The sequence below is a fragment of the Leishmania martiniquensis genome, chromosome 1, assembly GCF_017916325.1.
Source record: "Leishmania martiniquensis isolate LSCM1 chromosome 1, whole genome shotgun sequence".
Lineage (NCBI taxonomy): Eukaryota > Euglenozoa > Kinetoplastea > Trypanosomatida > Trypanosomatidae > Leishmania > Leishmania martiniquensis.
The window spans coordinates 164,329-175,472 of NC_090136.1; the positions used below are offsets into that span (position 1 = coordinate 164,329).

Consider the following 11,144-nt stretch of genomic DNA (forward strand, 5'->3'; position numbering starts at 1 on the left):
CGCTGCTACCGCTGCCCGTGGCCGGCGTGACGCGTGTTTGGGTGGGGTGTGTGTGGGGGGGAGGGGGGGCTCTATCGTGTCGCTGCCGATGGAGATGCCGGAGACGGTGTGTGTGTGTGTGTGTGCGGCATCGCCGTGGCTGCTGGATTACATTAGCGAAAGGGTAAAGCGCCCACGCGGGGCGCCAAGACGCCGCGCTGCTGTCGCCCAAGAGGCTCTGCCTGAGGCGCCGGCCTTTCGTCGCCGATGCCGACAGGCGCACACAGCGTGTGGGGCGCGGCTGTCTGGCGGCTTCGTGGGACGAGGGAGAGGAAGCCCCTTTTTAATGGTAGGTCGTGGTGGGAGGGAGGGAGGGGCATCGTCCTCCCGTAGAGTGTGGGTGGTGGGACATAAAGGGTCACGAGGGACGGTGAAGAAGGGCCACCGCTTCGCTACACACGCCTTCCCCCACCCCACCCCCTCTATCCCTGCTTGAACTCATCCGCACGCAGAAGCGCGTCGTCGTCATCATCGCTACTGCCGCGGCCGCTGGGCATTGACCGGCATACGCGCCCTCACCCCACCCCCGTAGCCCCGGTGTGCGGCCTCGCTCGCTCGTTCTCGAGCTCCTGAAAGTGGGCCTGTGCCGTTTACGGCTGCCTGACGGACACGCAAAGGTCGGCGCACCGCTCGTCTTCTCACATCCGCTGTCCTCATCGCCGCCTTCCCACCCACCCACCCAACCCCCTCTGCCCCTTCCACGCCTACACGCACCCTCTCCTCCTCCTCCGCGGCAAACTTCGGTCAACGCTGCAGCGGCCCAGTGAGGCCGGCGCGCAATCACTTATCACCACCACCACCACCACGGCCAACAGAGAGCGCGCGCGCGGGCGGGCGGGCATCCTACTCGATGGAGATGGAGGCGCAGCCTTCGGCTCGCCTCCCCGGTGCGCCAGGAGGCGTATGCGCCCCTGCGAGACTCGGGCGGCCGTCTGCGGATGCCACGTCGCCAGGACCTCATCACGGATACGTCGATGTCGATGGCCTTCGATGCGAGGTGCGCTCCATGCGCAGCGTGCCACACGCACTGTACAGCACCCCATCTGTCTGCCACGTCCTTGCAACGTACGTCCGGCAGCTGATCGATGACTTTTCTCGCTCCCTGTTGCTCTGCCGGCCCGCCAGGCGGCTCGCTGCCACCGCCGCCACCACCAACACCAACGCCACCAGCAGCCGAGTCATCCAGGCAAAGAGCAGCGATGTACATCAGCAACCGTCACCCACGGCCCGCATGGTCTCTGCTGCAGACTGCCCGACGGACGAGGCCCTGGCGATGGACGACGAAGAAAGGTACCTCCTCTTGCGCCTCTGTGCCCTTGAAGAGGCAGCGCAGCAACAGCAACAGCAACAGCCTTCAGAAGTCAGCGGTGATGGCCCTTCCGCGGTGGCGGGGCGACAGGTAGCTGGTGCGAGCCCGAAAGCTGTAGCGGTGCAGCTGATTTCGCTCTTCGCTGCCGCAGAGCGGGAGCGTCGTCGCAGCGAACGCAGCCGCGCTGACAGGGACGGGGCCAGTGAGCGTAGCGGTGCCGCCGCACTGATGCCGCCGTTGATGTCCTCTCTCTTGCGGTTTAAGCCGATGCTACACGACATGCGGTACCTGGCACAGCACCTTCTCCTGCCGCGGCACGCCTGGCAGCACCATCAGCGGGAATGGGTGATCGTGTATGAAGACGTCGCCGTGACGTTGCGCGACCGCCTCTCTCGCTACCGCCGTGCCGCGATGCGTGGTAGGAGGCAGGGTGGCTCGGGGGACCGAGACGTCGCCTCATCACCACGCGCCGCTGCCGCCTCCATGACACACAGACAACCGTCTTTGTCCGTGGCTGAGTTGCAGCACCTCTGGTACACTCTCTGGGAGCTCCTTGGCGCTGCGTGGCGCCAGCGCGACCGCCTATGGGGCGCCTACCGCTACCTGCAAGGCCCTCGCCGTCTCCCCCCACTGTGTCTGAGTAGCCAAGCGCCCTGCGCTGTGCCGCCTGGGGTACACGCGTGCCCCCTCATGCGTGAGCAGTACGAGTGTCATATTGCCCGTGTGTGTACCTCCACTGCGTCCTCCTCCTCCTCCGACGCCGGCGCCGCGCCCGCGGCAACCGACACAGAAGACAACTGCGCGTTCGGTCCTTTCACGAGCGTCGACATTGGCATCTCATCACAGCGGCTCTATGTGCTGCGGCAGCCGCTAGCGGCGGTGCTGCGGACGCTGCGGGTGTCGGTGCCGTTATCTGGTCGAGACCCGCTCGTCACCACCACCACCACCGCCTTTCCAGGCTTCCACTACCGCGACGATCCGTTGCAACGCGGCCAGAAGAACGCACCGGCACCGACGACGGCTGCGGCAACAACCCCTCTCGTCGTCCCGCTCTTCGACCTCACCGACCAGGACGCGCAGCTGGCTGCAGCAGCGGTGCCGTACATCTCTCCTGAGGTGTACTTGTCTCTTCGGCGAGAGGAGCAGCAGCAACGACAATCTGCTTCACGTAGTGTGCCGCCGCTGCAGCTGCCGCCGGCATCGTGGCCGCCTGTGCACGCCTTCTCTGACGACGTGTGGAATGCGGCAGTTGTGGTACTGGAGGCGGCGCTCAGTGGCTTCTGTGCAACGGACGCGGCCGTGTGCCACCTCGCGCGGCCACCTATGCACAGCAGCGATGCCGATGAGCTCGATCAGTCCACGACTCGGCCAGACGTCTCGTACTCGTCCACTGTGTACTCAGATATCCTGCTGCTGCTGGCAGAGCAGCACGCGCTGCCGAGGGCCGCCGCGCACAACTTCCTCTATGCAGCGCTGTACCGCTTTCAGTGTGCTGTGAACAATAGCGGCGGCGGCTGTCGCGACGGCGATGCCGCTGACTCCAAGTCGCCGCTGCAAGGCAGTTGCAACGGAGAAGCCACGGCGGCAGCGACCCTACCGTCGCCGGCGCGCCTAGCGCGAGAGTGGCTGCACTACCTGCGCAGTGCCTACGGCCCGGCATGTCTGCAAGGCGACGGGATCTTGGCGGAGGTGGCGAGCAAGGGCCTGTGCTGGCGCCGGTCGGAGCGATGGAACGCGTTCGGAATGGCCCACTTCACCGCAGCGACAGCCAGTGTAACGACCACTGGCGTTGACGGCTCGCTCGCCCCTGTGCCTCCCGGGCCTGTCTTTACGCACACCTCTGCAGGCAAGGAGGGAGCGCCCCCGTCCTTTCTCGCGGTCACGACGACGACCTCCGTGCAGGAGCGGCCGCGAGCCGCTCGCCTCGGCCGCGTGTCGCAGCTGGACGGCGCAGGTGTCAGAGTCGCGGATGGCGCCTCCACACCGAAGTCCCCGCTCTCTGCGTCGTCCCCCTTCCTCGGCGTCTCCTCGTCCGCCATCAGTGTCGCTGGCGCTGGCAGAGGCGCGTTGGCGCCGTCACGGATGTCACAGCAGCTGGATCGCGCTTTGAACGCCCTCGACACGCCACTCCTGCGCCTACTGAGCCTCGGTCACTGCCGCGCAGCGCTCAGGGGAGATGCAGAGAGTGGCAATTTATCGCCAAGGGGATCGAAGTTGGACAGGGCTGCCGCGGCGACGGCAAGCCGCTCCGCGAGCGGGGCTGTTGACGATACGGAGGAGGCTTCGTTAGTCCTTGCCAACTACCTTCGCCGCTGCACAGCGACAAGTGACGCATCAGGGGCCTCCGCCGCAGCTGCAGCAGGCTCCCCCGGCGCATCGTCTGCAGGAAAGGCGAACGGCGCTGTGGCGGAGGTGGCGGACGCGGACTGCGTTGATGAGCTGCTGCGGCTGCTGTTCTGCTGCCTGGTCCGCACAATACGGCGCGACCGCGCCGGCGGTGGTGCGCCAGCGGGTGTGAAGTGGTGTCCGTACGCCGCCATCAATCATAGTTTCTTTCGCGGCGTCGCCGAGCGTGGTCTGCTGACAACGTGCATGGCGGTCGCCTGCTGCACCTACTCGGATAATCGCCGCGCTGCCAGAGGGGCGTGCGGCCATGCTGCAGCAGCAGGTACACTGCCGGCACTGAACCTTTATGTCCCCGCTGCGGTGCTGCGGGCCACAGTGCGGGAGATGGAGTCTGCGTGGAAGGCGGGTGGCGCTGAGGACTGTATGGGGTCGTTGGTGAGGCAGGCCAACGCCTTGCGTACGCTCATCGGCGACCACATGCGCTCCTGGGAAGCAATCGGTGCCGCTCGCGGCGGCAGAAGCGGCGGCAGCGCGCATCCGCACCAACGACAGCAACTCCAACTCGTCAACCCCTTCGTGGATACGCCCGTGACGCTGCTGCCGCCCCCAGTACATCGCACGCGGCGTGCCCTCGACAGCGTGTTCTCCCCCATAGATTTCGACCTTGCGGCGCAGCTCCAGCACACGCAGCAGCTGCGGCGTCTACTTGACGGCGGCAGCGTTGGCATTGCCGGCGGTGATGGGGGACGCGGTGGGAAAGGGACGCGACAAAGACGGCAGAGCACCACAACAGCGCCTACTGGGGCAGCGCGTGTTCGAGCCTACCTGAAGGCGTTGCTGATGCCGGACGCGGCGCGCGGCGCGGACAGTGCCGCCGCTCACGTCGCCTACTCGCCCTTCTACCCGCTCCCTCCGACCCTACGCGGGGAGGTGTGGGGGTGCCTGCTGCACGTGCCGCCATCCGCGCGCGCCCGGGAGGCCCTTCTCGCCCACGCGGTTCACCACACCGCGGCCAAGTCGATGCCGCACGACCGGCAGCTCTCTGTGGACATCCCACGCTGCCACGCCTACCACCCGCTGCTGAGCTCCTCGTCTGGATCAGCGCAGCTCCAGCGCATCTTACGGGCGTGGCTGTACCTTCATCCCGAGTACGCCTACTGGCAAGGGCTCGACAGCGTGTGCGCTGTGCTGCTGACCGTCAGCCACAGGGACGAGGCCCTCGTGCTGGCGCAGCTCAACGCCATCGTCGACCGCTTCATCGCCCATGACGAGGACGGACAGAAGCCCCGAGTCTCGGAAGGCGGCCACGCCCTCGGCGCTTCCCGCGCCGGTGTCGCAGCATTGCCGCGGCGCCCAGCCACGAAGCCAACTATGGAAGAACAGCTCCACCGCCTCGCCGTCGTGCTGCGCTACTGCGACCCACCGCTGGCCCACCACCTCTTCGACGTGCTTGGCTGCACCCCAGAGCTGTATGCCATCAGCTGGCTGCTCACGCTCTTCTCGCACAGCCTGCCAACACGCAAGGTCTACCTCTTGTGGGACCTGCTCTTCGTGGAAGACGACATCGCCTGCCTCGTTGTGCTCTGCGCCGCCTTCATCATACACAAGCGCGAGACTCTGCTGAGCACGGACTTCTCCGGCTGCCTTGCAGCCTTTAGCAGCGGCGCATCCGCCATGAACGTCGCGGCTGCCGTCGGCGACACTCGCCGGCTGATGACGGCTGTACCGCCGTCGGTGCTGGCGCAGCCGCCAGGCGGCGACGCCGGCGCGAGAGACTCGCTATACGGCCGTGGGCCTATTCTTAGTGCGGGTGCCGCCATCGATCATCCTCTCAGCGGCGACTATGGGCGCAGCGTCGCGAGCGTGGCACTTCTTTCCGTCGAGGACGTGGCCGCCGCGCTTGCAGCGACAGCGACCGCTGGCGGTAATGGCGGTAGCAGGAACGAGGTGCACATCGAGCATCCATGGTTCCACAGCGGTGTCTACCTGGTCGACACGCGCGAGCAGTCTGCCGAGAACGTCGCACAGGGGTCAGTTCTTGGCGCCATCAGCGTGCCGCTGCGCTCGGCGGCACCTCCCATCTCGCCTCTCTCCGCGGCGTCGACGGGAACAGAAGCAGCTCTTCAGCGCCGCGCGTTATCTGAAGCGCACGCGGGCTCATCCGCGGCTGAGGTAGACAGCGTCGACAGCGACGCTGCCGGTGACGGATGGGGTGTCGTGGAACTGCAGGAGCGACTGCAGGAGCAGCAGCAAGTGGAACAAGACGCGGCAGCCCGTCAGGTCGAAGACGCCGCAGCAGCCATTCTTCGCCACATGGACAACCCGGCCATGGCTGCTATCTTACCCCGAGTCGAGAGGGCCGCCGAGAATTGTGGTGCATCGCCGATGCCGCCACCACAGCCACCGTTGCTATCGTGTCCGTGGCCAGTGCACCCGATCGTGCAGAAGGTCTCTCGTGCCCCGCATGTAGTACTGCTAACATCCGGCGTCGCGGACGTGCACGAGTTGCCGCTCGCACATCAGCTTGGTGTGAAGCTGAGTGCGTGTGGCGTACCTAATATAAGCATCTTGCGCGGCGGTGTCGCGAGCGTGCAGCGTGCGCTACCGGAGCTGGTGGTGCGTCGCGCACCCCCCGCGTAGACGCGCTGCTCGGCATGTGCCCCCATTCTTCGCCCCACCGCCTGCGTCTCACGGCGGGTGCAGGCAGGGGGAGGGGGAGGGAGGGGGGTGAGAGGCCCCACTCGCTTCGTCCGCCCGCCCGTCTCTCTCTCTTGCGATTCCGCTGGGCCTGTGCAGCGCCACCCTTACAGAGACCGAAAGGGCCCTCAAGGCGACGTCGATGTGGGCCCTCTCAGCCCATGCCTTTGCTTTAAGCCCCAGCGATCGAGCAGCCACTCACCGAACCACTCGCGCCTACCCACCCACTCACCCCCGTGTCCCGCTTCGACGCATGCATGCCCCATCACTCGCCGGTCGCCGGCGCCACTGGCGGCTTCTTGCGCGCTCGCGCACATATGTGTATGCGCCTCATGGCCACCCCAAGCGGGCGGGTCAGAGGGAAGTGCTGCTTTCCTCTGGTGCCTCTGCCCCCCCCGCCCGCTTGGGGTGGACGCGCCGCCTATCACAGGTCGCGCGGCGGCCCACGCGGATTTGCCGTCTCAGATGCAGTGCAGCCCTCACCGTCTCTAAACCTCTTTCCTCCCTCTCTGCCTGGCGTGTCGCGCGTGCGTTTACCTCAGCGCCTACACACGCGCCAGCACTCTGGAGCGCCGCGCCGTCACGCGTGAAGTAGCAGTGCTCCGTCACATCAGCTATCAGACGGAGCAGAGCCGATTGAGCTTCTCTCTGCGCTCTCTGCTCTCTTTCTCTCTCTTTCCCTTTCTCCTCTGCGCGCACGCCGGCGCAGCGTCTTCGCGTGACACAATGGTGCAGCTCACCATCGTCAACGCCAAGAGGGTGACCCTCTGCCGCGTGACCGTCTCAAACGATGCCACAGTGCAGCAGCTGCTGCTGCAACTCGCCGCGGTGCGGCCGGAGCTGCGCGAGGTGAGCGCGCTCCGAAATGATGCCCGTGGCGTGACGCACTGCCTCGGGCAAGCGTCCGCCAACACTCGCCGCAGAGCCGCCTCCGCCGCGCAAACGCTCGTGGAAGCTGGTCTTGTCGGGCAAGATGCAACGACGGAGACGCTGGTGGTGCTGATGCCGGCGTCGGCGGTGCCCCCCTCGGTGGGTGCCCTCAAGGGGCGCATTTTGGAGCTCTTTGGGCGATCCCCGGCGCCCCCGGCGGCAGCAGCAGCCCCCTCGTCCTCGACCACCGCCGCGGCGGGGCAAGCCTCGGCACTCCCGGCCATCCCCGAAGCCATGGACGAGCGCCAGCTGGCGCTGCAGCGCCGCCTCCTCACCCAAATTCGGCAGCAGCAGATCGACGAGAACCTTGCCAACGCGCTGGAGTACACGCCAGAGGCCTTTGCGAAGGTGTCGATGCTGTACGTGCCGTGCACCGTCAACCAAGTCCCCCTCAGCGCCTTCGTTGACTCGGGCGCGCAGCACAGCATCATGAACAAGAGCACGGCGGAGCGATGTGGGCTGATGCGGCTCGTCGACGTCCGCATGCGCGGCGTCGCCGTGGGGGTCGGGCAGCAGGTGATTTGTGGACGTATTCACATGGTGCCCGTCAACCTCGCGGGCATGTTTATCCCCTTCGCCTTCTCCGTCATCGAGGACCAGGCGATGTCCTTGATCATCGGCCTCGACCAGTTGAGGCGCCATCAGATGCTGATCGACCTCAGGCGCAACTGCCTTACCATTGGCAACGTCGACGTCGCATTCCTCCCCGAGCGCGATCTGCCCGCGTCGGCGTCGCTGCGCCTCGACGCGGCCGAGGACACGCCTGCGGAGGAGAACCTCTCCGTCCGCGTGCCACGTCACCGCGACCCGGCGGCGGCGGCGGCGGCAGCGCCTCTCTCGGACAGCGAGCGGCAGGCCCGGATCGACGGCTTCATGACCGTCTCAGGCATCACCGACCGCAGGCAAGCGGTGGCGTTGCTGGAAGCCGCTAGTTGGGACGTCAACGTCGCGGCAGCGCTCTTCTTCGACACCTGACCCCGGCGGGGCCTCCGCGCCTGCACGTGGGGGCCGCCGCCCCACCCTCGCCCGCATTGCCTTCACGTTTCGCTTCTTGCGCTCTCTCTCCCTCCCTCACTCTTCCCTCTCCGGGCGACCCCGCCTCCGCCTCCTCGGACTCGGTGTGCCGGAGCATGCCGCTCCTCCTCCTCTTCTCCCTCTCACCGGCGCCAAGGTCCCTGTCCTCTGCTGCTGCTCGCGTGTCAGCATCCATGTGTCCGCCGCAGCTGCCGCGGATGCATCGATCGCTAGGATCTGTGTCATGAACGCTTCTTGCGTGTGTGTCTCTGCGTGTGTGTGTGTGTGTGCTGAACGGCGTCTCCCCTTCCCACTCTCCCACACACTTCTTCCTCCCTCCCTCCCTCCCATACGCACACACGCACACGCACACCTGCGCTGGTACAACTCCCGCTATAGCACTAGCGACACCGAGTGAAGAACGAAAAGTGTTCGCCGGAGGCCAACTCCGCTCACGTGCTCAGTGGCCGTCTCCTCTATCCGACACTCGCGCCTCTCGGGCACGTGTCCGTCCGCCCGTGCGTGCGTGACAAGGCGCCCCCCCCACACACACACACCCTTGATCTGTTCAGCCGCGACGAGCGACAGCGCCACAATGCGGGGCCACGCGCACATCGAGAGAGCGGGCGATCCTGTGGCGTCCGCGGCGCCGGTCGGTTTACCCAGCGGCGGCGCCACCCCTTCTGCAACGACGAGTGTGGTCGGCTTCAAGCCAAAGACCGCCCAAGCACCGGTGCACGGCACCGCGGGCAACGGTGGCGTCCACGACACGGCCGCCGCTAGCGGCGGCGCTTCACACGAGCAGTGGAAGGTGCTTGCCGGGATCCTGGCGAAGCTGCCAGACCTTGACCTGTGTGAGATGTCACGCGTAAAGAGCTGCTTCTCTGCCGCGCTCGGCGAGGGGCGCGAGAACATCATGAACGGGCTCGAGCTGCGCGTCGTCTTCGGTGAATTGGGCCTCTACCCCAGCGAAGCAGAGCTGAACCTCATCCTGAGCGCCTACCGTGGCCGTGTCAGCCTCGTCACGCTGACGCAGTACCTGCGGCTGTACAAGAAAGAGCTCTGGGTGAACCGCGCCGCTGCCGCAGCTGCTGCCGCTGCGGGCAGGAGCGACTCTCTGCAGATGTCATCAGTGCCAGCCATTCAGCGCTCCTACAAGGCGTTCAGCAGCAGTCACCACATGGCCGCGGCGAGGGAGGGGCGCTTTGCCGTCGGTGGTGGCGGGGACGAGGATACGTTGAAGGCCTTCGTCGCCCTCGGCGGTAGCGAGGACGGTGGTGGCGAGATCGCCGCGTCGACGCTGCGCGATGCCATTCGCGGCTTCGGGCTCACGATCGACATCGACGCGCTGATCCGCAGTGTTGATGTGCACCACTCCGGCATGCTGGACTACGTTGACTTCTGTGCGCTGTGGTCGCAGTCGGCCAGCACATCCGCCGAGCTGGGAGACGCCGGCGGTGCGGAGCTCGCCGGGGGTGCGGAAGGGGGGGAGGAGGCGCGGCGCGCGTCGGGCGACCCCGCGCGCGTCGCCGACTACCGCCGCCACTCGTCGTTTGGAAGTCTCATGAGCGACAGCCACCGGAGGTTCCTGTCGCTGATGGCCAACACGCCGCGACGCGCCAGCCTCGCGGCGGGAGCTCTGCGCCGTCGGTCGCAGGTGCTCACCCAGCAACGCGAGCAGACCAGTGCATCGCCCCACGCGCGAGGCAGCAGGCGCCTCCCGCAGAGCACGAGCATCAGTGGCACCGCAGCGGCATGCAGCGGGTCAGTGAGCGGCACCGGCTATGGTCACAGCGTCCGCGGCGTGGCGGCGCTCAAGGCAAGTGCCACGCCGCCGACGCCCATCACAGACGAGGAGCACATGACACTCGTATCGATGTACCTCTTCCCAGAGCAGTACGAGAGCACGGCGCGACGGGTGCCGCACTTTGCGGCAGCCCCCCACCTCGGCTCAGTCGCCCCCGGCGCGGCCGGAGCCGGCGGCACAGCTGGCGGTGAGTCGATGCCGTACTCCGGCGCCCTACACCTCAAGTCTCTCTCGCGGCCGAGCGTGGCTGGCGCGCGCAGTCGCAGCAGCAGCCGCCAAACGCGCGGTGTCGGCGGCAGCCTCGCAGCGAAGAAGGGCAACAACGGGGTCGACGCGGATGGCGGCAACACGCTGATCGCGGACTTCTTTTCGCCAAGAAATCACAACGTGTACCGCCCGCCCAGTCCGATGATTTTGTCGATGCGCAGCACCACCGCCCATCGCAACCGGCTGAAGCGGCTCGAGCAACAGAGGAAGGCACGTAAGGTGCAGCTGCCGCCGGTGGCAGCGGCGACTATGGCGTACCAGCAGCAACGCCAGCGGCTGGGCTCGCACGCTACCACTGCCGCGACGCGTGGCGGTAGTGATGGGTTGGGCGACCTCGACAACGTGGCCACGGCGTCTCCGTCAAAGGTATCCACGTGGTAGCCGACGAAGCCGAGGCGTGCTTCTCTCTGTCTGTTTGTCTGTGTATGTGTGTGTGTGTGCGGCGCCGCCTGCACAGGACAAATTTTCGATGTACATGACAAGAAACGGATGGTGGGCAGGATCACCCCGCGGTGGGGCGGCGGCCGCCGTTCTCTTGCTCTCTCTCTCCGTGTATGGCTGAGCGCAGTGGATAGTGACGCCTTCCCCCCCCCCTCACACTTACACACGCGCACACACCCGCAGGTGGGGCGGTGGCCGCAGTGTTGGGCTCGTGGATTAGATGATGGACAAAGAAGGAAGGCCGAAATTGACAGAGACAGAGAGGACGCCAGCGGCGCAGAGGGCTCATCGGGG

At 66.6% G+C, this 11,144-nt stretch overlaps 2 protein-coding genes across 2 annotated transcripts; both read left to right on the forward strand.

The window, feature by feature from the left end:
- Nucleotides 1–7,117: 7,117 nt before the first annotated feature.
- On the forward strand, nucleotides 7,118–8,296 carry LSCM1_08199 (uncharacterized protein; the record flags this gene model as incomplete). The annotated part of the gene is made up of 1 exon (XM_067325536.1): nucleotides 7,118–8,296. The coding sequence occupies one exon, from the start codon at nucleotides 7,118–7,120 to the stop codon at nucleotides 8,294–8,296; it is 1,179 nt and encodes a 392-aa protein (XP_067181711.1).
- A 634-nt stretch (nucleotides 8,297–8,930) lies between these two features.
- LSCM1_08200 (uncharacterized protein) lies at nucleotides 8,931–10,790 on the forward strand (the record flags this gene model as incomplete). The annotated part of the gene is made up of 1 exon (XM_067325537.1): nucleotides 8,931–10,790. The coding sequence occupies one exon, from the start codon at nucleotides 8,931–8,933 to the stop codon at nucleotides 10,788–10,790; it is 1,860 nt and encodes a 619-aa protein (XP_067181712.1).
- Nucleotides 10,791–11,144: the final 354 nt, after the last annotated feature.